Source organism: Arvicola amphibius, chromosome 14, assembly GCF_903992535.2.
Source record: "Arvicola amphibius chromosome 14, mArvAmp1.2, whole genome shotgun sequence".
Taxonomy (NCBI): domain Eukaryota; kingdom Metazoa; phylum Chordata; class Mammalia; order Rodentia; family Cricetidae; genus Arvicola; species Arvicola amphibius.
The window spans coordinates 2,388,820-2,415,953 of NC_052060.1; the positions used below are offsets into that span (position 1 = coordinate 2,388,820).

At 49.7% G+C, this 27,134-nt stretch overlaps 1 protein-coding gene across 2 annotated transcripts; it reads left to right on the forward strand.

Moving 5' to 3' along the window:
* Nucleotides 1–194: 194 nt before the first annotated feature.
* Nucleotides 195–16,483, forward strand: Pbxip1 (PBX homeobox interacting protein 1). 2 transcript variants are annotated; one of them, XM_038312027.2, is made up of 11 exons: nt 195–269; nt 2,643–2,730; nt 10,127–10,253; nt 10,470–10,513; nt 10,581–10,743; nt 12,486–12,710; nt 12,811–12,834; nt 13,093–13,175; nt 13,275–13,403; nt 13,995–15,211; nt 15,624–16,483. In XM_038312027.2, exons 2-11 carry the CDS (start codon nt 2,677–2,679, stop codon nt 15,715–15,717), a joined length of 2,160 nt encoding a protein of 719 aa, XP_038167955.1. In that variant the 5' UTR covers nt 195–269; nt 2,643–2,676; the 3' UTR covers nt 15,718–16,483. The 2 variants fall into 2 exon arrangements, with proteins under 2 accessions (XP_038167955.1, XP_038167956.1); XM_038312028.2 differs by lacking the exon at nt 12,811–12,834.
* Nucleotides 16,484–27,134: the final 10,651 nt, after the last annotated feature.

Sequence of the window (27,134 nt, forward strand, 5' to 3'; positions counted from 1 at the left end):
AGTTTGTTGGGGACCACAGTCGCCCACCAAGAGATAAACCAAGGGGACATAACTGCGTAGATCTTCTTTCCCCTCCCTCGGAGATCAAGTCCAGCTTTTATTGGTCAAAAGTTCCCCCCACTTCCCCACGCGGGGAAGGCGACTTTTCACTGGTCAAACACCAACCACGTGACTGCCCTCTTTTTTTTTTTTTCTTTCTTTTTTCCTGAACTGGAAACCTGGGGAGGTTGCAGCAAGTTAAGCTGAAGACTGAACGAGAGCTGGGTCAGGTAAAGCCCTAGGTGGGGATGGGCCGGCAGACCCCCACTTTATCCCCAGATAAAGAAGGAGGGCAGAGCTGTATAAAAGGAATGGGTGCCCCCCCCCCCCCCCGACCCCGGCGTCCACACATTGCCTAACACAGGACCTAGGGGCGGGGAAGGAGGGAGACAGATGATTCCGAAGCAGGAACTCAGGCAAGTTCTTGTGGTCCCAGGTCCTTCCCATTAAAGGTCAGAGAAGGCTGCTAACCAGACTTCGGGGCGTTGTGTAGAGGAGGAGCGCCCCCCCTTACCTGTTTTATCCAGACAGCAGAAAGTCAGCGTCAAGGCTGACGCTTTTGTTGATTCCTGCCTGAGTGAAAAGGGAGAGTGGGGAGTGGTTTTCTTTCCTAGAGGTCAAAGACTAATATCCCTGAAAAGTCAGCTGGGAAGGGTGGCAGCTAAGCAGCGGCACAGTTTATTAGAGGGCTTCCCAATGCATGTACTGGCCTACGAGAGCAGAGATGCATTTTGGTGTTGGGGTTTGGGACCCTGAGTGAGGGGTTCCAGGAAGTCCCCTGCTTAGGTTTCAGAAGGTTTGTCTTGTTGACCCAAATACCATACCATTGCAGGTTTCCATGGAGACAGTGGGTCTGACATCACCCTGGTTGCCATGGTGCTTAGTTCTGGAGGACCTGAGCAGGCTGTAAACAGCCAGGCATAAACAGGGACTTCTGCTCAAGCTGCTGCCACTTCCTTCCTGTGGCCACCTGTTAACAGCCACACACAGCAACTGGGGCTGGGACGTCAGGACGGTAGAGGGAGGGGCTGAGAACAGAAGCTGAACAAGAATGGCTGTGTGGACGTTGCTGGAGGAAGGGGAGGCATGAGGAGGTTGTTCTTTGGGACCTGGTATAGGGAAGTCACTGCAATCATCCCATCTCCCTGTGGGATGGGTGCTAATGTCCAGGAGACACGAGCACTGAGAAAGGCACCCTTAGATGTCCTTTACCTGTCTTGAACTTGAATCTTGACTAGCAAGAGCTGCAGAAACTTATAAGGTCATCTCGAAGGACTTAAACCCAGCTGGAGAAGGCAGGGAGCGTTTGGCCAGTTTTGAAGGTAGAAGTCCAGACTCCCCTTCCCCCCCATTTCCCCTTCTTAGTGTTCCAGGACAGTCGTCTTTGCATTCAGCCTTTTCTGCTCCTGGGGAGGCAGTTACTATCTGCCTCTGACCACTGACCAGGACTCTGGCTCAGCTTGTCATTCTGTCCTCATTTCTGATCCCTGTTGCAACTCCCTAGCCCAAGGGCACAGTTTGCTTTATGCTGGGATTTGGAAGTGGGCGTGTGTGTGTGTGTGTGTGTGTGTGTGTGTGTGTGTGTGTGTGAGAGAGAGAGAGAGAGACAGACAGACTTTAACCCCAGCTGCCCTCCAAACTGATTAGCAACCCCTACTCCTTTTTGTTGCAAATTTGAATGTGATTTATGGATGGTAATTGTCACAAATCCTCCTTCTCCTCAGTGGCTTTCAAGATCCCCGAGATCAGACTCTGATCAGAATTTAAGGTGGAGAGAAGGTGGAAAGGAAGGTGATCAGATGTAATCCAGGTGGATTTCTCTCTCCCAGAGCTGTAGTATTAGAAAGCTTCCTGCCTGGTCGTGCCTGACCCCTCTCACTTCAGTGGCAATCTTAGCTGAGCCTTGCACAGCCAGTGCTGAGAACCCCTAAAGCAGTGGTTCTCAACCTTTGCGACCCTTTAACACAGGTCACTGTAATTTTGCAACTGTTATGAAATGTAATGTAAATATCTGATACAGTGGTTGTGACCCACAAGTTGAGAACTGCTTACCGCCCTACACAAATGAATGCGCGGAGGACTGATGGCGGATGGGTACCGGGACACTTGGGCCTTAAGAAGGCTAGTCAGTCAGCCTCTCCAAGATTCCTCCCCTCCGGCCAGAACACCAGAGGTTTGGACTTTTCAGTCCTTTGACCTCTTTGACCTTTCAAGGTCAGTGCCGGTTCCCAAGGTCCTGAGGATCCTTAAGAGGCAGCTTCCTGTGGTTTAGCAAAGCAAATATGGCTGGGATAGCATGGGATGGGGCAGAAGGACTGGACTGACCTGGGTTTTGATGCCTTGGTCTGCCTCCCTCACGGGAACTCCCTCCTCAGCCCTCTTCCTTTTTAAATTTTATGTATTTATTTTTAAGATTTATTTTTATTTTATGTGCATTGGTGTTTCGTCTGTGTGTCTGTGAGGTGTCAGATCCCCTGGAACCAGAGTTACAGATACTTGTGAGCTGCCATGTGGGTCCTCTGGAAGAGCAGCCAGTGCTCTTAACCGCTGAGCCATCTCCCCAGCCCCGGAACTCCCATTCTTAAGAGAGCTTTTCTCTGCAGGTGGCCACTCTACCAACCCTGGACCTCCACAGCTATGACCTCTTCCTGCCCAGACTCAGATAATAGCTGGGTGCTTACTGGCTCTGAGGTAGGAACAGTGGGCCTGGGAACCACATGAGAGGGGGAACTCTGGCGGGGCGGGCTGCTTTGACCTGCAGGAATAAAGGCCCTAAATGGTGAGGTGTTGCAAGTGAGGACCGGGGACTGAGGAATAAGGCAAAAGCAATAGCTGGGACTAGGAGGTCTCGTACAAGCTGATGCACTCTGCCACGTGACTTTATTAAGAAGTACAGCATCTTACTATTTACAGGGGAAATTGGCCAAGGTCAGCAAAGAGCTAAATCAGACAATGTTAGCAAAGAGCACAGGATACCTCGGCCTTAGGACTGACTGGTAGCCACAGTCTAGGGGGATGAATTGGGTTCCAAGACCTCGATTCCTTCGAGGCACTGGCTTCAGCCCTAGACCAGTCTTGCCAAGTCTGCTCATGGCCATAAAACTAAAGTTTCCTTTGTCCTTTCATCAGGACCTCTGAGACAGTCCTGGGTTGGTTTGGCTCCCAGCACTGCTTTCTGGATCTGTCCTGTTTTATTGGGACCCATGGTCATTTGCATTGCCTCTGTTGGCTCTTATGGGGCTCCAGTGGCAGGGAGGAGACCTGGCACAGAGCTCTGGTGTTGGGGCTTGGGCCACACCTGGGAAGAAGGAACCAGATGGATAAGCTGAGAGAGTGACCGGCAAGAGTAAGGTCATGAAGTGACAAAGTGGAGCCATGTTCAGGAGACTGGAGACCTGCTATAATCCACGTCAAATGCTGCAGACTAGAGCCTAGGAGCCCCAGAGGGTGGATGGGGCATCAGGTGTTGTCTTAGTGTTGCTGTGGTTGTGAAGAAGCACCACAACCAAAGCAACTTGGGGACAAAAGGGTTTATTTCAGCTTATTCTTTTTTTTTTTTTTTGTTTTTTGTTTTTGTTTTTGTTTTCCGAGACAGTGTTTCTCTGTGGCTTTGGAGCCTGTCCTGGAACTAGCTCTTGTAGACCAGGCTGGTCTCGAACTCACAGAGATCCGCCTGCCTCTGCCTCCCGAGTGCTGGGATTAAAGGCGTGCGCCACCACCGCCCGGCTCAGCTTATTCTTCAGGTAGCAGTCCATCACTGAGGGAAGTCAGGGCCGGAACCTGAAGGCAGGAGCTGATGCAGAGGCCATGGAGGGGTACTGCTTACCTGCTCATTCTTCATGGCTGAAGCCTGCCCTTTTTTTTTTTTTTAAGATTTATTTATTGTGTATACAACATTCTGCCTCCATCTATGCCCACACGCTATAAGAGGGTGTCAGATCTCATTACAGATGGTTGTGAGCCCACCATGTGGTCGTTGGGATTTGAACTCACAACCTCTGAGCCATCTCTCCAGCCCCTCAGCCTGCTTTCTTAAAGAACTCAGGACCATCTGCCCAAGGATGGTCCCACCCACAATGGGCTGGGCCTTCACCCACCAATCACTAATTAAGAAAATGCTCTACAAGTCTGACTACAGTCTGACCTGGAGGTGTTTTCTCAGTTGGGGTTCTTTCCTCCCAGATCACTCTAGCCTGTATCAGGTTGACATAAAATTAGCCAGCACAAGTGTCACCTAATGAGCAGACAGTGCAGAGCTGCTGAGCTGGAGAGTAGCCCAACACTCAGTGTCAAATGCAGGGGACCAAGCCTCTGTGTAGCTGGGTGGGAGCGGGAACAGTGCTTCCAAAGCTCTTGCAGCCTTCCAGGTGGCAGGAAACCAGAGGGCTCCTAATGCCACCAAAAAGGGAGGAGGGCTGGTGGGTTGGGGATAGAAGCTAGAGAGTATGATGAGGATTGTGTCAGTGGAATCTCAGAGACTTCCTTAGGACCACTAGCAGGAACAAGGCATGGTGCAGCAAGCTGTGGTCCCACTACTTGGGAGCTGGAGGCAGGAGTTCAGGATTATCCTTTGGCTAAATGGCAAGGATAGCAAATGAAACCTTGTATCAGTAAATTAACTAAAAATAAGTAACAATAAAAAACAATAGCTAGAGAGGCCACAGAACTCCATTTAGATACTTTGAGTTTGAGGTTCTCTTTAGGAGCCCAATAGGGGTGAGGAATTGACCTCAGCAATGACCCTGGAGCCCAGCACAAGGGCCAGTGATCACTGGCAGGGACTGAAATAGGCTCTGTGTCTGGGTGGTGGTGACGCACGCCTTTAATCCCAGCACTCCTGTCATGGTGCCTTTGCTGACATCTGGGGACCTGGGCCAGGTTTTACCTGTCCACCCTCCACAACAAACCAGAATTGTAATCCTTGCCTTGCAGGGGTGACCCTGAGAAAACTGATTTGTGACTTGCAAAGAAATATACTGAGGTCAAAGTTATTCTTGAGCCGGGTATGGTGGTACATGCTTTTAAAACAAATATTTATTTTATGTTTATGAGTGACCTGTCTTCCAGAACACCAGAAGAAGGAATCAGATCCCATTACAGATGGTTGTCAGTCACCATGTGGGTGCTGGGAATTGAACTCAGGTCCTCTGGAAGAGCAGTCCGTGCCCTTAACTGCTGAGCCATCTCTCCCATGTGGTGCATACTTTTAACAGCTCTCAGGAGGCACAGGCAGGTGGCTCTCTGTGAATCTGAGACTTTTCTGTCTGTCTGCCTATCTGCCTATCTATCATCTATTCATTTTTGGAGGGTTGGGGAGATGTACCGGCAAATGTACCGGCAAGTGCCGGCGGTACCGGGCGGTTGTAGGGGTTAGGGAATAACCACGATAGTCCTTTTATAATTAATCAGTTTTAATACAAGGGGAAATAAGGGAACTTACAGAACCAAGGGTCCAGCAGAGCAGAAGGTACGCGGGGGAGAGCAAAACGGGGCTCCTTCCGGCGCCCCGATCCTATTTAAGGGTATCCTACTTCCCTGGGGCAGCCACGCCCCTGAACGCAGGGATTGGGCCAGCTGCCCCAACATCTCCCCCTTTTGTCTAAATAAGACAGATTCAGAAACCAAATACAACTATATACAACGGGAACAGATCATATAAAATTACAAGAAGTAAACAATATCAGGCGAGGAGTATATAACAAAAAAAAATTTTCTAATCACTCTACTTTGGGAAGTCTAAATAATCTAGAAGGTAGCTACCATTATCTAATCTTTAACCCCATCAAAGATCTGAGAAGGAGAGTAAAATTACCAAAGCAACCAGGAAGCACAAACGAGAAACTTCCAAAATGTGCAACAGAAGACAGAGACAATTGACTACCTGGGCAACCACACGAAGTTTTTTTTTTTTTTTTTTTTTTTTTTTTTCTTTTTGATTTTTCGAGACAGGGTTTCTCTGTGGCTTTGGAGCCTGTCCTGGAACTAGCTCTTGTAGACCAGGCTGGTCTCGAACTCACAGAGATCCGCCTGCCTCTGCCTCCCGAGTGCTGGGATTAAAGGCGTGCGCCACCACCGCCCGGCCCACACGAAGTCTTGATAGCAATGTTGAGGCAACCAACTTTGGCTGAGGCCTGAAAAAACCTGACATACCATTATACAATGGCAAGGAACCTTTAGTAGAACTATCCTATCCTGTCTTGGCAAGATAAGACAATTCTGTTTTATCCACTTATGGATATTTTGTACTTTAGTCAGTAATGGAGGTATGGGCTTTTCTTTGCCCCAAGGCCAGTTCTGCCAAGTAGAAGACAAACTCCCAGTGGAGTGTCTTTGGTGCTCAACGTTCTCTCGGGAGTAGAGCATTGTTGCCAGGAGTGATTGTGTCTCATAAATACAAAACTCTAGGTTAGATTAAAGGCCATGTTCTACAGCTCTTCAAAGAGGTCGAAGATTATGTTATCTATACTAAATACAACCTCTATGTGTCTAAAAAACCTGATTGTCCTAAATATAAATATGACCAACATATGATTCTCAACACTTATGTAACTTTATGACTAATAGAATAGACAACTGTACAATAAATGAAGACAATGATTTCCAAATGTAAACAGGGTCATTACATAAATAATATCTGAGGTAGAAATGTACATTGCAATATAGTAAACAATGTCATTACATAAATAGTATCAGAGGTAGAGATGTACATTGCAATATAGTAAACAATGTCATTACATAAATAGTATCAGAGGTAGAGATGTACATTGCAATATAGTAAACAATGTCAATATAACAATTGTTTCAAACAGAGGTAGTATCATACTCTCATACAATGTTTAATATATCAATATACAAGAATCAACACTCATATAGTTTTTTAAAAAACAATAACTCACAAAAATCAATTATTCCTTCAGATCACCAGTTAATCCCTCCCCCCCTTTTTATATATATATATATATATATATATATATATATATATATATATACATAATTTATACCCCTGAGACCATATAAAGCCTTTCACAACCCGACAACCCTATACCAGCCACCAATTAGTGTCCCTAAACCTGAGGGTAAACTTTGTTGGGGGGGGGGCGTCGTCATCTAAGATTGCTTCCAGCTGACATAGGGGCGACTTTTCTTCTCAGGGGTTCCTGTGAAAGCAAATGATGGTAGAGTACCCAGGGTAACATTTCACCTAGGAAAAATGTGTCCAGCCTCTGAATTTTTTAGAAAATGAGGCCGGAATGTTGTCAAAAATGTGCACCATTTAAAAGTGTTTTGTGCAATTGGTACCAAAAAACAAGCCAAATATTAGCGCTACAAAAACATGACGTCATAATAACCAGTTGGAGTTGATGTTGCGGGGCCCCGTCTTTATCCTGGAAACTGTAAAGATTACTGAAGAAAAAATTTTGTCGTGCCGGGTGGTGGTGGCGCACGCCTTTAATCCCAGCACTCGGGAGGCAGAGGCAGGCGGATCTCTGTGAGTTCGAGACCAGCCTGGTCTACAAGAGCTAGTTCCAGGACAGGCTCCAAAGCCACAGAGAAACCCTGTCTCGAAAAACCAAAAAAAAAAAAAAAAAAAAAAAAAGAAAAAAAAAAAGAAAAAATTTTGTCGTTTGTTGCGAGAGAGATAAGCATTATCTACAAAGACACATACAGACGTATACGTGCATATCTTTAATGAAAGGTGCATTAAAGACAACCATAGATATGAATGAAGGCAAAGAAGGCAAATATATTGGTACCATTATCAACATTATTGTTATTAATATTCTGTCTCATAATATGACTCCTAACCTGAGACAGAAACTCTGAGAAATCTCTTATAAACAAGCTTGGAATTGGAGAGGGACTGGGCCAGAGTCCAACTCCAAGAAACCAGCTCTAAATATCTATGAAGAAATGCATATTGACACACATTTAAAAATTGTTTTTTATACTCACAGAGCTTACCCAATGTTAATGTTGATCCTTGTTGGGTTGTAATTGGTTCCAATCCATCAATATTTAAGGTATCCAGGGTCCCTCAGGTCCTTTGAAGGTGAGCGTCTTTCTGTGGGGATAAGAAAAGAACCCTGCCCCCGAACTATAGGTCTCTTACCATCAGTATGTTTACCATCCTTGTGTATGAATTGTTATTTTTTTTAAGGGGCTTTTCCTCTTTAAACCGAACCTTTATTAACTTTGATGGTATCCACGATTTTTCTTCTCCTGTGGAGACAAGAGCAAAACCCCTTCCCCAACGCAGCACATCCCCTGGCTTCCATTGTGAGGTTAGCACATCCTTGAAATAAACTGGTTGATTTAATTTAACAGACTTTTTCATTATCCAATGTCTTTCTGCAGCCGTTGTCCCCTTTTCATTAGCGTTGAGAAAATTTAAGGTTAGTAAAGCATTATGTAATCACAAGGGCCAGTGATCACTGGCAGGGACTGAAATAGGCTCTGTGGCTGGCCTTTAATCCCAGCACTCCTGTCATGGTGCCTTTGCTGACATCTGGGGACCTGGGCCAGGTTTTACCTGTCCACCCTCCACAACAAACCAGAATTGTAATCCTTGCCTTGCAGGGGTGACCCTGAGAAAACTGATTTGTGACTTGCAAAGAAATATACTGAGGTCAAAGTTATTCTTGAGCCGGGTATGGTGGTACATGCTTTTAAAACAAATATTTATTTTATGTTTATGAGTGACCTGTCTTCCAGAACACCAGAAGAAGGAATCAGATCCCATTACAGATGGTTGTCAGTCACCATGTGGGTGCTGGGAATTGAACTCAGGTCCTCTGGAAGAGCAGTCCGTGCCCTTAACTGCTGAGCCATCTCTCCCATGTGGTGCATACTTTTAACAGCTCTCAGGAGGCACAGGCAGGTGGCTCTCTGTGAATCTGAGACTTTTCTGTCTGTCTGTCTGTCTATCTGCCTATCTATCATCTATTCATTTTTGGAGGGTTGGGGAGATGGCTCAGTCGGTAAAGCACTTGCCAATATAAATGTGAGACCCTGAGTTCGGATCCCCCCAACCCACTAACACTGGACATGGTAGGACAGGTTTATAATTTTGGTGCTGTTCCTATGGCACTATAGGAGTTGGAAACAGGAGAATCCTTAGAAGCCCAAGGGCCAGCTAGTTTGCAACCACATCAGAGAGTAGGGAGATTCATCTCAAAAGAGGTGGAAGTTAAGGGCTGGTTCCCAAGTTATCTCTTTTCTTTGAGACACAGTGTTGCTGTGTAGCACTGGCTGACCTGGAACTTGCTATGTAGATCAGGCTGGCCTGAAATTTGCAGAGATTCACCTGCCTCTGCCTCCTGAGAGCTGGGATTAAAGGTGTGTCTATAACACCTGGCTGAGGTTGACTTCTTGCCTCTACACTCGTACTGTGGCATGCATGTGTGCCTGGTGCACACATCAGTGCAGGCACACACAGCAGAGGGAGAGGAGAGAGATTAAGACAAAGAATTATTCCTGGAGGAACAGCGGAGCCCTAGATGGGGTGCCAAGGAATTATATGCAGAGAAAAGTTGGCCAAGCTGAGTGTAGTCAGAGCTAAAGGGCCAGGCCATGGGGTCAGGCTGCCTGTGGCTGGGGGTAATTAGGCTTCTGCCCGTAGCTGTTAGAGATAGCTGTCAGGGCAGTAGAGGCCGATGGGAAAGGGCAGAGAACTCAGAAGATGGATGTATGGTTGGGCAGAAGCAAAAGCAGCTTCGGGGGTGCCAGTGAGAACATAACTGTACCCCTGGTCTGGGTCTGGATTGGGTTTTTGGCATGTGGGGAGGGCAGCGCTGATGATAGGTAGGGACACCAGGTACCATTAACCTCTGTCAGGGACTGCTAATCCCCTGGTCCCAGATCCTTGCTCAAGGCTGCGATTTCATGGAAACCTGGCCTCTGGAGCAGTAAGGAAGGTTAGGGAGCTGCTGAGTGGAAGAGACACTTTGGCTCTAGCTCCAGAGTGGTACAGGCCATAGTTTTTGAGGTCTGGTCTGAGGTATCTGAGGGCTGCTAGCCCCTCAGCTCCATCAGGGCATTGTTCTGATGTCCCAACAAAGTATCCCAGTATTCACCTCCCTCCCAATAGAATTTGCCGGTGGAGACTCTGGGCCCAGAACCCAGGATGGACCCAGAATCTGAGGGAGCCTCCCAGGCCCTTTTGGACCCCTCCAAGGCAGATGACAAAGAACTAGCTGGGACCTTGGATGGAGAAGGTAATAGGGCCTTGTGGAGGGTTGGGTATAAACTGTCTTCTGTCTTTGCGGGCTTCCTTTTAGTTGGGGCAAGGGCGATCACTTAGGCTATTTGCTTGCTAATCTTGGTTTATGAGCTCCCACAGTCCGAAGTGGTTGGGGCCTGTGGGTGCTACAGGGCTACAGTGAGGTTCAGTTTAGGGCTATGGTCTTTTCTGGGCTTCCTCTTCCCAACAGGGACACTTTCCCGGAATGAACCACCTGAGGAGACTAAGGCCAAGGTGAGGTACTTCACTGGGGCTGGGAGGAAAGTGGGGAGAGCACTTCTCATAGCTATACCCATATCAGGGCACTCTGGGATGTGATGATGCTGGAATGGAGCCCCCTGGAGACACACTGGTCCAGGAAGATTTGCAGGAGGAGACTCCTGTGGCAACAAGCCTGGGACCAGACACACAGGAGCTGGAGAATGAGAGTCCTCCACAGAACCTGCCTGCGAGTCCCAAAGCAGGTCAGTACCCTTCTTGCCTCCTGTTTCCTACCTTTTAGAAAGTGTAGAAGGGGGCGGTGGAGGATGGCTCAGCAGTTGAGAGCACTGGCTGCCCTTCCAGAGAACCTGCGCTCAGTCCAGCACCCACATGGCAGCTCACAACCATCTGTAACTCCATTTCCCATGGACCCGATTCCCCATTCTGACTTCCATGGGCATCACATGGTGCACTGAAATACATGCAGGCAAAACATTCATACATTTGATAAAATAAACACATGAAAATTTTAAAAATAAACCAGGCGTTGGTAGCGCACCTTTAATCCCAGCACTCGGGAGGTAGAGGCAGGAGGATTATGTGAGTTCAAGGCCAGCCTGATCTACAGAATAAGTTCCAGGACAGGTTCCAAAAGTACAGAGAAACCCTGTCTTGAAAAACAAAAACAAACATAAACAAGCAAAAAATTAAAATAACTAGAAAGTGTAGGAGAAGGTGCAGGTCTCACTATTGAGAAGTATGTGAGGAGGCCCAGGCCCTGAGTCTGGCACCTTCTGCCCTTTTCTTCCTTCTCACCCCAGAACACTGAGGCTCAGAGGAGTTAGGCCGTCTTAATGACAATCTGTATCAGATGGATTGTGTCCTCTTTTCTTGGTTCTCAACCCTTCCCATAGCTGCAGTCCTTTAGTACAGTTCCTCATGTTGTGTGACCCCAACCATACTTTTTTTTAAAAAAGACAGGGTTTCTCTGTGTAGCCCTGGCTGTCCTGGAACTCACTCTGTAGCCCAGGCTGGCCTCCAACTCACAGAGATCCACCTGCCTCTGCCTCTCCAGTGCTGGGATTAAAGGTGTGCACCACTACCACCTAGCTATAAAATTATTTTGTTGCTACCTCATAACTGTAATTTTGTTACTGTTATGAATCATAATGTAAATATCTGACAGGCAGGCTATCTGATATATGACCCCTGTGAAAAGGTCATTTGACCCCCAAAGGGTCGCAGCCCAAGGGTCGAGAAGCACAGTTCTAGAACATACCCTTCATTTCCAGAGTCCTTTGCTTCTGCTGTCTGTGGGAAGGCGGGAGGCTCAGGGACTTCGTAAGAAGCTGACTGGACTGAGCCAGAGAACAAATGAGAGCACGAGGAATGCAGAAAGACTCACAACTCAGCTGGTCCAGAAGGAGTGGGGGAGGAGCTTAGTCGGGGTAGGTAGGAATGAGGGAGAGGTTTAAGGGCGCTCACCCTTAATCCCAGGATTTGGCAGGCAGAGACAGGTGGATCTCTGTGAGTTCAAGGCCATTCTGGGCTGCACACAAAGAAATCCTGTCTTGAGCCCCCCTGCGCCCCCCCCAAAAAAAAGAATGCAGGAGAGGCAGGGATGTAGTTGGAGGTGCCATTTGAGAAGAGTTTTGAGCACAGAGCAGGCAGAAGGAAGCTTTGGCGTCAACAGAGAGTGGGGCTAGTCCAAGGTCTGTCCCAGGCAGTGGCAGAGGTGACAGGATGGGGAGGAAGAGGTCCGGGCCTGGGGCCATGGGTGGGGGGCGGTGCAGCTGCAGGAATCAGGCGGAGACTGAGAGAGAAGACTGTGGAGGCCATGAGGCGGAGATGTGGGATGGAGGGGGCGGAGGAGGATGTGCTCGTAGGCAAAAGGACGGTCGGTCTTTTTCCTTTAGACTGGATGGGGCAGTCAGTCAGTACCAGGGCTGGGCTCCCTGTGCCGTCCTCCTGCTCACTGCTCTCCTGTCCCCTTCCCTTCCTCCAGTCTGGAGGGAGTACCCCTGCTCCAGCAGTGACGATGACACCGACGCCGATGTCGAGGGTGTGCGGAGACGGAGAGGCCGGGAGCCCAGCTCAGTCCCCCCTGTACCTGTGGAGGTGGAGGACCAGGCCAAGGGCGAGGGTCTAGGAAGCGAGCTGGGCATCTCCCTCAACATGTGTCTCCTGGGGGCCCTGGTTCTTCTAGGCCTGGGGATCCTCCTGTTCTCTGGTGAGTAGTATTCCTGGCTAGGGCCTCCGGTCTGCTACCCTGGCCTTTCTTACCTCCCCCTGCTTCCCTGAGGGCCTCATCAGATTGTCTTCATCTTCAGGTACGCTGTTGGAGCCTGAAACTGGTGAGTAGGCAGGTCCTGGCTTGTTCTCTGTGGGTGGTGATGGGGGTCTATATGGGGAGTGCTCCCCAGGTAAGCTGTTCAGGGTTGCATATTATTTCTTGGTTGTTGACCTTGTCAACTGTTCAGGATGATGTTTGTCCCTTTAGCTCAGCAGACATGTGAGCCATGATGTGTGTTCAGGGAAGGAGGGGTGACTGAGAGAGGAGTGATGGGCTCTGCAGGTCATGGGCCTGGATTCAGAGGTTCACTTACCCACAGGGCCCGTGGAAGAAGCAGAGTTGCAAGTCTTTCCAGATACCGGGCCAGAGACCGAGTTGGTAGATACTGTGGGGAGCAGGCAGGTATGTATGGGTTTTCCATAGGTGTGTGGGGCCTGGTGGGGAGCGGCTGGCTTGCCCTGCCTGGGAGGAAGCATGAAGTGGTTGCTCTTGTGCCCTCAGGATGAGCTCGAGCAGCTGCAGGCCTCATTACCAGCAGACAGTAGTCCCAGCCTGCAGAGCATGGGGCTTCTGCTAGACAGGCTGGCCAAGGAGAACCAGGATATCCGACTGCTGCAGGCCCAGCTGCAGGTGGGCCCTGGCAAGAGGGAGGGGGTTCATCTTGCCACCTTTACCAGAAGGAGTCTTCCCTGCTCGTCTGGCCCTCACCCTCACCCTCACCCTCCTCACCGCTGTAGTCAGGTGTTTTCTCTCTGTTTCCCTCCCTCCTGCTGAGGACTGGCAGGGCTGGTGTGCTTGCCTACATGGCAGGCCACCTCTGATTGATGGCTGTGATCTTCCCAGAACATCTGAAGAATGTGCCGTGCGCTAGGGTCAATGGACGGTGCCTGTTCTAGATGCAGGAGGTGGGAGTGGAGCAGGAAAGCTAGATGTGGGCTGTGGTGGATCTCAAAAGCAGGTGCTTGTGTAAGGATGTAGATGCTGGAGTGGAATTTAACCATCTCAGGAAGTGGCTCAGGTTAGGGGTGGAGAAGAGGGGGAGCCCCTCTGGCTGTCCAAGGCAGCACAGGGGCTCAAATCCAGGGCATTGCAGGCAGTAAGCGGTCTCTTTCCCAACAGAACTAGCCCCTACCCACTTGAATAGAATAGAATTGGGGTAGAAGGCATTGTGCCCACCCTGACAAGGACTCCTGTTTTCTTCTGTTCCTAACTACATTCTAGGCTCAGAAAGAAGAGCTTCAGAGCCTGTTGCACCAGCCACAAGGTCTGGAAGAGGAGAATGCCCGGCTCCGGGAGGCCCTGGAGCAGGGCAAGACCTCCTATCAGGCCCTAGAATCAGAACTCCAGCAGCTAAGGGCCCGACTTCAAGGCCTAGAGGCTAACTGTGTCCGGGGTGTAGATGGGGTGTGTCTCAATTGGGGTGGAGGCCCAGGTGACAAAATCACCAAAGAGCAAAGCCACAAGGGGCAGGAGCCAGACCCCAGCTTATCAGAGCAGCATAGGCAGCTAGAAGCTGAAGCCCAGGCCCTAAGGCAGGAGCTGCAAAGGCAGAGGCGGTTGCTGGGTTCTGTGCACCGTGACTTACAGAGGGGCTTGCAGAATGCTGGCCACGGAGCCCCAGCTCGTGCTGGCCTGGCCGAACTTGGTCACATGTTGGCCCAGACATTGCAAGACCTAGAGAATTGGGGTCACAACACTGGCATTTCTGCCAACGACTCGGAGGCCTGGTACCAGAAGAAGCCCCACTTCCAGAATTCCAAGGAGTGGAGAAGAAAGGAGAAATGGCATGGTGGGCCAAGGGACCAGAAGGCTGAGCACTGGAAGCATGGGAAGGAGGAGTCTGGCCGGGAGAGGAGGAAGAGCTGGAGGGATGAGGACAGGGAACCAACAAAGGGATGGAAAGAGGACAAATCTAGGATGGAAGAATTGGGGAACAGAAAAGATGGCAAGCGACAGGACCCCAAGGTACACTTTAGAAAAAATGGGAACACCCACTCTGGAGAAAGGCTGAAGCATTCTTTGGGGAAAGACAATAGTCCTGACCCCCTCTCCTCCTGGGAGGAGCTGCTGAGGCGGAAGTACCAGCCCCCTCAGGGTTGCTCAGGCGTAGCCGACTGTGCTAGGCAGGAGGGTCTGGCCTTCTTTGGCACCGAGCTAGCCCCTGTGCGGCAACAGGAGCTGGCCTCTGTGCTGAGAGCATACTTGGCAAGGCTACCCTGGGCTGGGCAACTGACCAAAGAGCTGCCCCTTTCACCTGCCTACTTTGGAGAAGATGGCATCTTCAGGCATGACCGTCTTCGCTTCCGGGACTTTGTGGATGCCCTGGAGGACAGCCTGGAGGAGGTGGCACTGAAACAGATGGGTGATGATGATGATGTGGATGACTTTGAGGATTTCATCTTCAGCCACTTCTTTGGAGACAAGGCACTGAAGAAGAGGTGTGGGAATCTTGTGGCTGCGCGTGCGTGCATGTGTGTGTGTGTGTGTGTGTGTGTGTGTGTGTGTGTGAGTGAGGGGGCAAGGGGCGGAGGTTAATAGCTGGGAGGGATTTGAATGCATTGTGACCCTGAATGGTAGAAGTCTCTAGCTGGGTTTCTCTTCATTTCTGATTCCCAGATCTTAGAGAAGGCTTCTAAGTGTATTTCCTGTCTTCCCATGAAAGGCTACAGTAGTCCTGAGGGGTCCCCTTTTCCCACTGTGCCTGTACCTACAGGGCCCCTTCCTGTTGCCCCCAATGGATCCATCCTGGGAGCACAGGTCTCTCCCTGCTGCTGCCTCAGTTGGCTTTCCCATCTCAGTGGTATTGTTTCCTAAAGGCCTTTTCCTGCCTCGTTCCCTATCTCCCCACAGGTCAAAAAAGAAGGAGAAACATTCCTGGAACCCCAGAGTTGTGGGGCCCAGGGAAGAGCACAGCCGCCATCCCCACCACTACCACCATGGCTGAGCCCTGCACCTGCCGCAGCAAATGACCTAGGCACACACCCAGCTCAAGATCCCTGGAATTATGTGACCCTAGAGGCTGTGCTCCCACTGTTCAGCGGGTCCCTCTTGGCTCTTTAGTGCCTTTGAGTGCCCTTCACAGGAGAGAGCCATGCACTTGGCCCTGCACTGGTACCACTTTTGCTACAAAAATGTCATAAGTTGGTTCTGCTGAACTGTTTATGCAAATACAGGCCCTGGGTACGAAGTGTATAGGAGCCTGCTGGGGAGTATTCTGTGACTGCCCTCAGGACCACAGCAGAGCCTGCAACCCTACGCTGGAGCCACTGGTTGGAGACTTAGCTCCAGACTTGCCCTGGGGTTTCATTAGCTTTGGAGGCAGCTGTTCCCAAGTGTGAAGTACCTTTTCATCATGCTTCTCTTGTGGCTTTCTCCTTCCCTCCTGAACTACCTCCTGAGGTAGTCTCTAAGTGCAGGAGACACGGTGCAATTGCCATTCCAGTGGATAGGTACAACCCAGGCACTGCTCTCAACCTGTTCTCAGCCTCTCTGTCAGTCTGGCAGGCTCTTTCCCCGTGCTCACCCAACTTTCCTGAGAAGCCTAGCCTTGAGCCCAGCTACCAATTGCCTCACAGTTACTCTGGCTGAGTCGCTGTGGAATCCTGGGCTCCAGTCCAGGCTGGGTGATCTCAGATCAGGTCATTCTGGTGTTCTTATCCTCGGGAAGAGGACGGTGGGCTGAGGAACAGTAAATAAAGCACCGAAACAGACACCCTGCTTCTGCCTTCCTTCTTTGGAGCGTGCTTGAAGCGCCCTAGCCTGGTGCCTGGGTGTGCAGGGGTGAGGGAGCCGCTAGGTGGCACTCTGGTCCCATATTCCTTCAGACTTTGCCTCCCTCCTGCCCCGTCACCACCCCACATCTCAGACCCCGACCCACAGACTAGCTCTCAAGAACTCCCAGAATGCCCCTGGCTCTTCTCTAGGAAGTCCCCCAGAGTTCTAACCTCTATCCCATTGGCAGGACACTGCTACCCTTGGAAATCTCCCAGGGAGCGTGGGGCCAGAGGTTTGGGTAGAGTGGTCAGTTAGGGACTGTAGACTCTAGAAAGATGTGATTGATCTCTGTACTAGTTAGCAATACTGTTTAAAAGCTTGGAAATACACCGGCTTGTTCAATTCTGGTGCTAGACAAGACAGGTGGAAATGGAACAAGGATGGTTCATCCCACAAACAATTGTAAAGTCTGTTGTGTGGGACTGGAGAGCTGGCTCAGCTGTCGAGAGCACTGGCTGCTCTTCCACAGGACTCAGGTTTGGTGTCCAGCACCCACATGGCAGCTCACCACTGTCTATAACTCCAATCCCCAGGGATCCAATGCTCTCTTCTGACCTCGTGGGCACCAGGCACACGCATAGAGCACAGACATACATGCAAATAAAACACCCATATACATTTTTTTAAAAAGTCTATTGTGGCCAGGCAGTGGTGGCACATGCCTTTAATCCCAGCATTTGGGAGGCAGAGGCAGGTGGATTTCTGTGAGTTTGAGGCCGGTCTGATCTACAAAGCAAGTTCCAGGACAACTAGGACTATTACACAGAGAAACCTTGTCTTGAAAAAAAAAAAGTCTGTTGTGTATTGTATCAGAACCAGTGAGGCCCTAGGAATATAGACCCTTTAATGTGAATATAATCTGCAGCAGGGAGAACTTTGGTTAGACTTAAGAAGGAGCCTTGAGCCGGGCGGTGGTGGCGCACGCCTTTAATCCCAGCACTCGGGAGGCAGAGGCAGGCGGATCTCTGTGAGTTCGAGACCATCCTGGTCTACAAGAGCTAGTTCCAGGACAGGCTCCAAAGCCACAGAGAAACCCTGTCTCGAAAAACCAAAAAAAAAAAAAAAAAGAAGGAGCCTTACCTTATACAGGTTAGTAGTGATGTAGGCTGGGCCTTCAAGAAGGAGCCTTCTGTTTGTAGGGTGGTGATTGGATTCCATGCTTCTCTGGACCACTGTCCCTCAGGAGGAAGTCAGGGTTAGCCCCGCCTCTCTGGACCACTGTCCCTCAGGAGGAATCCAGGTTAACCCTGCTTATGCCGCTCACCTGCAGGTGCCTAAACAGGGGAGGGTGGAGGTAACCCGGGTGGCTGGGTGGGAGCTCAAGGCTAGAGGCAGGCCAGATTCCTTGTCTGCCAGGGTGCTGGGCCTAGAGGTGGGGACCCACAGGTCTCTGGTTTCCTAGAAGTGTTGGTTTTCCAAGAGGTTCTCTGGCCTCGTTTCCATGGAAAGGGCTTATTCCTGCTGGATAACACGTGGAGTCTGGGAACTCTTACGCCCCTTCCTCTTCGTTCACACTCAGGCCTTTAGAAGTGGAACTGCAGGGTCCGAAGCTGCCAAGTTAGGAAGAAAAGGAGAGCCACCAACACAGTGGGGTCGTGGGGACAGGCCTCCCTTTCTGTCACCTCCACAGCCCACAGCAACACAGCAGCTGACCACAGATCCCTGGCTCTGGGGTCAGAGTGTGGTGATGAGTGTTAAGAAGGGATGGAGGGAGTGCTGACCTTCCCACTGCTGGCCTAGGTGACCCTAGAAGCAGAGTCACTCACTGGATGCTGCCACTGGTCCCTGCTGCCTCTCTAGGGTCTGGGCTGGGCGTTTGGCTTGGCTTTCAGTTCTTTCTCTGGGAGTTTCTCTGGAGGGGGTTGCTGCCTTCAGAGTGGCTCTGGGAGCCTTGTGGGGGTGTCACCAGAGTTGAAGGTAGTCTTGGGCCTCACCCCTCTTCTCTCCACTCCCTTCTTTTCCCCACCCCTCCCCTTCTCTTCACTTTGGCGCTAACCCAGAGCTCCCTGTGTGTCAGCCGAAGGCTCCATCACTGAGAGCGCCTCTTGCAGGCTTTATTTTGAGACAGCTATTACTGTATATCCCTGGCTGGCTTCAAACTTTCAATCCTCCTGCCTCTGGTGCCTGAGTTGCCTGGACTGGTCATACACTGCCACGTCCGTTCCGGGGACTTCTACTCCTGAGTGAAAAACTTATTTTTCCTTTCACCAGTCCCCAAAGCTGCTTCCCTAGGGGCCACAATCTGTCATTTCCCCCCTTCTTCTCCCACTGTGTCCCAGGTTCCCACATGCCCTCTGCCCAGCCTTTTACCAGCTATGGCCTGCTTCTCTCTTTGCCTCCTGCACCCTCAAGCCCCACTCCTTTCCACCCTCTACCTGTAATAGGATGACAAGTGTGGGGGCGGGGGAGCTGAGTCACCTCTGTCCTGTCTGTTCCCGTCAGCTCTTGAGAGTTAGGGAAAGCATTATGTTTGAGAGCTGCTCCCAGTCTCCTCTGCTGGGCCCAAGGACAGACCACAGGCTAGCTAGCTGTTGCCATGGGAACCTTTCAAAGGCACCCAGATGCAGGAGCTCTTTATAGTCAGCCTTGTTCTAGGCCACAGATGTGTCTGATCCTGTCATATGCTTATAACAAGGGCCTAGGTGACTCCCCAGTGGAGTGCAGAGATGTCCTAAATCCAGACACACCCTTCTTTCTCGGCCACACTGCTGCCGCTCTGAGTCTGCCAACCAACCCTCTCACACACCTGGGCCCCTCCCCTTGGGATGACGTCCTTTTCCATGACTATCCCACTTCTCCTGGGTCAGGTGACTTAACTAGACTTTTGACCTGAGTAAATTTAGGGTCCGAAAACCTAGTGTGTCAGGTTTCTGGCTTGAGCACCCACAGGTCTTGGGTCAGATGTCCATATGTCCTTAGGACTCAGCCAGCCTCTCATGAAGGTGGGAACCAACAGTGGTATCTCACTTTAGGGAGTCACCGTGAAATCAATGACAGGGCTTCTTCAAGCTGTAGAGTACAGTCATTTGTGTGTATACTGGGAGTTCCTTCTAGGACCCATGAGTGATGCTCCAGTCCCTTACATAAAAGGGCGCAGTGTTCACGTATTCCCCAAACACAGCCGCTGTGCAGTTAAAACATCTCTAGATTACTTACGATGACACCCAATGTAATATGAGTGCTACATATTTGTTATACTGCATTGTTTAGGGAGTAACAAGGAAAAAAGCCTGCACATGCTCAGAAAATTTTCTTTTGCTTTGTTTCTGGGTTTGTTTTGTTGTTGTTTTCTTTTCTTTCTTTCTTTCTTTTTCACTTTTTTTCCCAACACTACATTTGCCAAGTATCTTTTTTGTTTTTTGAAACTGAGTCTCTCTATGTAGTCTTGGCTGTCCTGGAACTCACCATGTAGACCAGGATAGCCTTGAGCTCACAGATCCGCCTACCTCTGCCTCCTGAGTGCTGGGATTAGAGGTGTGCCCCACCACCGCCCAGCTCCAGTGGTTGTTTTAGTTCTGACTTCTAGGAGAAACTGGGAGTGCCCGAGAGCTGCAGACGTGGAGGAGAGGGCACTGAATCTTAAGCCTAGCTACGGCCCTTGGTTGGTGCCCTTCAGGCCAACTGGGTTAGTTTAACACAAACAAAATGCTTAGAGTAGTTGATTAATGCTGCAGGAAGCCTCTGTGGACGCCTAGAGAGGGCCTGGAGAGAGGCCTCTGAGCCAGATGGTGAAAGATCTTGGCGAAGGGGGAGGGGAAAGGGCAAAGGTGAGCTGAGGGGAGAGAGGAACAACCTGTGGCAGAGGAGTCAGAAGCCTTCCTCTGGGCCCAAAGGGGCTCTTCCATATAAGAATGACAGTGCCAGGCAGTGGTGGCGCACGCCTTTAATCCCAGCACTCGGGAGGCAGAGGCAGGCGGATCTCTGTGAGTTCGAGGCCAGCCTGGTCTACAAGAGCTAGTTCCAGGACAGGCTCCAAAGCCACAGAGAAACTCTGTCTTGAAAAACCAAAAACCAACCAACCAAACAAACAAAAATAACAAGGGGTGCCCCCAAAGGCTTTGAGGGTTTAAGGGATGCTGGGAGGTTGGGAGCCTAAAGGATGGGTGGAGAGATGGGAAGTGGGTGGAGCTGACCTGTGCTTGTTTTAGGCACAGGCCAGCCTGGATGGAATGGGGACAAGGAGAAATCAAAGACACTTGGCCTCCTAGCCCTGGGACAGTGGATGACTATGCCTTTGTGCAAGTTGGGAAAGAAGGAAAAGCAAAAGCTGGATTGGTGGGGTGGGACGGGTTGGGTGGGACGGGTGGGGTGGGTGGGGTGGAATGGGTGGGAAAGGCTTGGCATGATTTTACGATATATGGGCCTAGGAATAGGGCTGGCCAACCTCTGCCTCCACCAAGCTTTGAAGGCCTGCCTCTAGATCACGACATCACCCTCCCTTCATTCCTTTGGGAGGGGGTGGGGGTGCACCCATGGTAGACTCTGTTACTAACCCGGAACACTAAGCTTCACTGACCTAAAGGGGGGCACCCAGCAGAGCAGGTTGAGTCACCCCCTGAGGTCATTGCTGAAACCCCCTGTTCTGAGTCAAGAGGACAGGAAAAAACCTGAAGCCACATGGCCCTGGGGTGGAGAGGGAAGTGCTGGAGGGCCTGGTTGAACAGGGCTGCCTGCCCCTGGAGTATGACTGTTGGCTCTTACACAGGCGTCTTTGTAGGGAGGGGCTGGTAGGGGCCATTAACTTTTCATGTCATTCCTGCACACTGAGAAATAGATGTTGAAGGAGGTAAGACTAGTGGAAGAGAGAGAGAGAGAGAGAGAGAGAGAGAGAGAGAGGAAGGAGTGTTGGTGGACAAGCAGCGACCTAAGCAGCATTTGAACTGCAGTCCCGGGCCTCCCCATCCCACACAGTCAAGAATGTAATCAGATCTGAACGTATGCTGTGTAGTTATTACTGGCTAGAACCCAGGAACCCAGGGCCTGGGCCTTCTGGGCCAGCGCTCCTCCTGAGCTCCCTTCGGTCCTACTGTACTGTCTCTGCCTCCTCTCCCTAGATCTACATGGGAAACAAAGAGAGACTCTGCCCACCGCTCCCTGGGCTCCTGGTTCTGGAAGCATTTCCCCTGTTTACTAGTTGCCATCTCGCTGGCTCCTGCTTGTAGGTAAGAGGTCAGCTCTGGAAGAGCCTTTACTGAGCATCCTTTCAGATGAGAGGAGCGAGGCCCAGAGAGGAGCGACTTGTTCAGGCTCCCAAAGTTTGCTAGGACAGAACACACACACACACACACACACACACACACACACACACACACACACACACACACACACACTGAGCTTTGAATGGCTCTGAACTGAGAGGAAGAGCTGTGCACCACACACAGGTCAGGCGCCTCTGCTTCCTTGTCCTTACAGCTAACTCTGTGCAGAGAAGTGTGGTTGTGACCACAGGGGGGCAGCAGCAGGACAGGCTGGAGGCTGGACCGGCTCAGGACTGGGATGGGGGGGGGCGGGGGGAAGGGAGGGAAAGGAGGAGGAGCCTCAAGAGGCTGCCTCAGGGCTTTGAGCAATTGGGTTTGGAGTTAAACTGTTCTAGCCTTGGGTGTACCCATAGAGGTCCCTTCTAACCTCAGGGGGAAAGTCCTGGCGTCCCAGTCTCCCACATGGAGCAACCTTTTTTAAAAAATTGTTTTTATTGAATTATATATATTTTCTCCGCTTCCTTCCCTTCCTCTCCCATAGCGCCCATGCTCCCAGTTTACTCAGGAGATCTTGTCTTTTTCTACTTCCCATGTAGATTAGATCCATGTATGTCTCTCTTAGGGTCCTCTTTGTTGTCTAGGTTCGCTGGGATTGTGAATTGTAGGCTGGTTTTCTTTGCTTTATGTCCAAAGCCACTTATGAGTGAGTACATATGATATTTGTCTTTCTGGGTCTAGGTTACCTCACTTAATATGATGTTTTCTAGATCTATGCATTTGCCTGCATAGTACCACTGTGTAGTACTCCATTGTGTAAGTGTATCACATTTTCCTTATCCACTCTTCTGTTGAGGAGCATTTAGGTTGTTTCCAGTTTCTGACTATGACAAACAATGCTGCTATGGACATAGTTGAGCACATGTCCTTGTGGCACGATTGAGCATCCTTTGGATATAAACCTCAAAGTGGTATTACTGGGTCTTGAGAAAGGTTGTTCCTAATTTTCTGAGAAATCACCACACTGACATCCAAAGGGGTTGTACCAGCTTGCATTCCCACCAGCAATGCAGAAGTGCTTCCTTTACTCCACATCCTCTCCAGCATAAGCTGTCATCAGTGTGTTTGATCTTGGCCACTCTGACAGGTGTAAGCTGGGATCTCAGAGATGTTTTGATTGAACAACCACTCTTTTTCTCCTTCATTTCTTTCTTTTCATTTTCTTTCTTTCTTTTTTTTAAAGATTTATTATGTATATAATGTGCTGTCTACACGCCAGACAAGTGCACCAAATCTCATCATAGATAGCTCTGAGCTGCCATGTGGTTGCTGGGAATTGAACTCAGGACCTCTGGAAGAGCAGGCAGTGCTCTTACCCTCTGAGCCATCTCTCCAGCCCCCATATTTTGTTGTTTTTTGAGACAGACTTTCTCTATGCAGCCCTGAGTGTCTTGGAATTAACTGTAGACCCAGGTGCTCCCAAATTCCCTCCCTGCCTCTGCCTCCTGAGTGCTGGGACTAAAGGCATGTGCCCAGTGGTCCTTCATTCCTTGACTAGTCTTTTGGGTTACCACCCCACTCAACCTGCATTGGTACCACTTGATATGCTTTCCAGCAGCTGAGGAATACCTGAATGTAGGGGCTGGAGAGATGGCTCAGAGGTTAAGAGCACTGACTGCTCTTCCAGAGGTCCTGAGTTCAATTCCCAGCAATCACATGGTGGCTCACAACCATCTATAATGAGATCTGGTGCCCTCTTCTGACCTGAAGGGCAGACATAATACTGTATACATAATAAATAAATCTAAAAAAAGTAAAATACAAAAAACCCAAAAAACAAAAACCCTGAATGTAGTGTGGGGGGAAGAAGAGGGAAGGGGATAGCCCTGTCTGTGGAGGCTGAACAGGCATGGCCATGAGGTGAGTTGGCCTGGAAAACATCTGGCTTTGGAACCAGACAGAGCTGGTCCCATTATTTAGAGGAGTAGACCTTGAGACAAGTCTCTCAGCCTCTTGTTTCCTTTTATGTGTAGGAGTGTTTTGCCTGGGTATATGCTTGGGCACCATATGCCTGCAGTACCTGTGGAGGCCAGAGGGGCTGTCAGAGTCCTCGAACTAAGTTAGAGATGCCTATAAACCACCACATGGGTGCTGGCAATCAGTCAAGGCCCTCTGCAAGAATAGCCCGTGCTCTTAACTGCGGAGCCATCTCTCTAGCCCTCAGCCTCTCTTTTGATTAGGTGGAAAATAATCAGGCATGCAGTAAGCATTCAATAAATGTGTTAGCTGTCTGGAGGACAGATGTATGACAACCAGATACAGTGATGTAGGCAAACGTAGGATGAACCAGGAACTTGGAAAATGGTATCAGGGACTGAAGAGATCAAGGGTTAAGAACGGACTGTTTTTATAGAGGGCTGGGTTCAATTCCCAGCATCCAAATGGTGATTCACAACTGCCCAGACTCCAGAGATACGCCACCCCTTCTGACCTCTGAGGACTCCAGGCTTGCACATGGTGCACAGACATGTATGTAGGCAAAACACCCATGCATGTAAAAGAGAGAAAAGAAGAAACGGCTGGGCGGTGGTGGTGCACGCCTTTAATTCCAGCACTCGGGAGGCAGAGGCAGGCGGATCTCTGTGAGTTTGAGGCCAGTCTGGTCTAAAAGAGCTAGTTCCAGGACAGGCTCCAAAGCTACAGAGAAACTCTGTCTGGAATCGCCCCCCCCCCCAGAAAAAAGAAAAGAAAAGAAAAGAAACGAAAAGAAGAAAAAAGTAGTATATCAACTGGGTGTGGTGCACCTGACTTTAAGCCAGAACACGGAGATGGATAGAGGGTGGCTGGGCCACATAGGAAGACCTTGATAAAGGATGGTCAAAGGATTACTGTACCATTTATTTACAAGCAAGGTCCGTGCACAAATATCACAAGTGAGAATCTGAACCAAGCCACCAAATCATCCAGGAGATGCAGCCCCTGCTCCTCAGGTCCAAAAAGGCCGTGCATCCTTCGGCCTCAGCTTTTCTTTCAGTCTGGCCCATTCCCAATGAAAATTCTGCCCCTTGGGTCAAAAAACTGCTTCTCTCTATTGGCTAGTGGACCAGTGACAGAAATTCGATAACAGGACCTCATCTCCAAAAATCAAAACAAACAAACAGACAAATAAACGAAAAAACAAGGTGGGTAAGTCAGAGGGGTTAGGAAGCAAACTTGAGCGAGGCAGAGAGAAGACATGCCAGGTATTGTAGGAGGGACAGGAGTTTGTCACGCAAAGGGATGATTCGAAGAGTGGTCCAAAGGGAACACAAAATGCAGCTGCTCCATCCTCTGGGTCTGCAGAGTGAGACGATCTGGCCCCCAAGGCTCACACTGTGGATTGTGTGGATATAGCATGCAGAACACCTTTGAATAGGCCTGCCCTGTCTCAACCTGAGAAGACCTCTCCCTTTCTGTGGCCTATTCTGTTGTAGGAACCACCAGGGTGAGGCGTGGGCATAAAAGTATTTGCCAAATTGTGGTGGTGGTAGAGGCAATGGCCCATGCTTTTAATCTCAGCATTTGAGCGGCAAAGGTAGGTGGACCTCTGAGTTGAGGCCAGTTTGTTTACAGCATGAGTTCCAAGACAGCCAGAACTACACAGGGAAACCCTGTCCCAGAAAAAAGTATTTAGCAGACCAGAACTGCTATAAAGGTTTTGACAGGGCCTTACTATGTAGCTCAAGTTAGTTTGAAACTCACAGAGATCTGCCTGCTTCTGCTTCCCTAGTACTGGGATTAAAGGAATGAAGGTGTGCCACCCACCCAAATATAAACGTGGAGGGCAGGCAAGTTCAGAGAGGGGGGTTGGGTGGGAAATATGACACTTCTCTTTCCTCTTGTTGGGAGGTGGTAGTGCACACCTTTAACTCCAGCACTCTAGAGACAGAGGCAGGTTAGTTCAAGGCAGTCTACAGAGTGAGTTCCAGGACAGCCAGGGCTACACAGAGAAACACTACCCTGAAAAAGCAAAGCAACAAACAAAAAAGAGGCTAGGCAATGTGGGAAGTTTTGTGATTGGGACATTGAATTCAAGGGAGTCTTGATTTCAGGGTGGGGTTGGAGAGCTGAGTTGTCAGGAAAATGCAGAACTTGGCACGGAAGTTCTGATTTCTTTAGATTGATGATGTAGTGAGCAGGAGGACCCGGAGTGACTTAACCCTGAATAGACTTGGTTAGTCCAAAGCAATGTTTGTTTATTTATTTTTAAAGAGTTGTCAATTAATTTAAATAGTTCCATGCCTTCTTAAAATCAGGGACAAGCAGGACCCAAGATTGGGTCCTGTCATCGTTGCTTGTGAAGGGGGAAATGTGGGGCCCAGCCATGATAAACTAAGTATGGGCAGGTCACCCAAAGTAAGTTCTTTATTTCCAACCAATATCACCTGCTAGAGTAGAACTGGGCCATCGATAAATTTAACAAGAGGCCTGAGTTTACCCTGAAGCAGTGCCTGGTTGCAGGAAGAACCACAAGCTGAGATTACCTGACCATGGCCCAAGAGCAGACCATCCAAAGGAAATACCTAACATTTCAACCACTGTAGATAGAACCACCAGCCAGTACACACTCACCAAGACACCCCTAGACAAATGTCAGCCAATCAGGGATCCTAAAACCTCAGAGACCTCTCACCCCCACCTTATTTTTTTTAAAAAAAGATTTATTTATTTATTATGTATACAACATTCTGCCTCGCTGTATGCCCTCACGCCAAAGGAGGGCGCCAGATCTCAGTACAGATGGTTGTGAGCCACCATGTGGTTGCTGGGAATTGAACTCAGGACCTCCAGAAGAGCAAGCAGCCAGTGCTCTTAACCTCTGAGCCTTCTCTCCAGCCCATCACCCCCACCTTTACTACTTACTATAAAACCCTATTCTAACCGAGCTCGGGGCTCTCCGTTTATTCCAATACGTTGGACATGCGGAGTGACTGAGTTTGCAAACTTGATTAAAATAAAGGCTCTTTGCTTTTACATATGGGACTCGGTCTCCTTGTTGGCTTTTGCGGGGATTTCGCAGATTTGGGCATAACAGAGAGGATTATGGGGTATAGAAACTTTTCAGTCACGTGTTTCCTCTATATTTCTTTTCCCCAACCTCTCACTTTCTTCTCTTTATTTTGTTTGTGGCCAGGCTGGCTTGGAACTTGACTGTTTCCATCTCTGGCAGGCGTTGGCGAGGATTACAGGCACCAAGCCCAGTTTATTTAGGGCAGGTCATCACTTAGGCAAGCGCTACCAATTGAGGGGCATGCCCGCCCATGAATGTAGTAATACACTGTCCTGAGTCTGTTTCAGCTGCACTTGACTATGTTATGCCCAAATCCGCCAAGTCCCGCAAAAGCCAACTACT

What these genes read in the sequence shown, in the direction of transcription:
- Pbxip1 (XM_038312027.2), top strand. Translation starts at nt 2,677, where the DNA reads ATGACCTCTTCCTGCCCAGACTCAGATAATAGCTGGGTGCTTACTGGC. An exon ending in GCTGTTGGAGCCTGAAACTG is followed by an intron (nt 12,835 to 13,092) that starts GTGAGTAGGCAG and finishes ACTTACCCACAG; the next exon opens with GGCCCGTGGAAGAAGCAGAG. An exon ending in ATACTGTGGGGAGCAGGCAG is followed by an intron (nt 13,176 to 13,274) that starts GTATGTATGGGT and finishes TTGTGCCCTCAG; the next exon opens with GATGAGCTCGAGCAGCTGCA.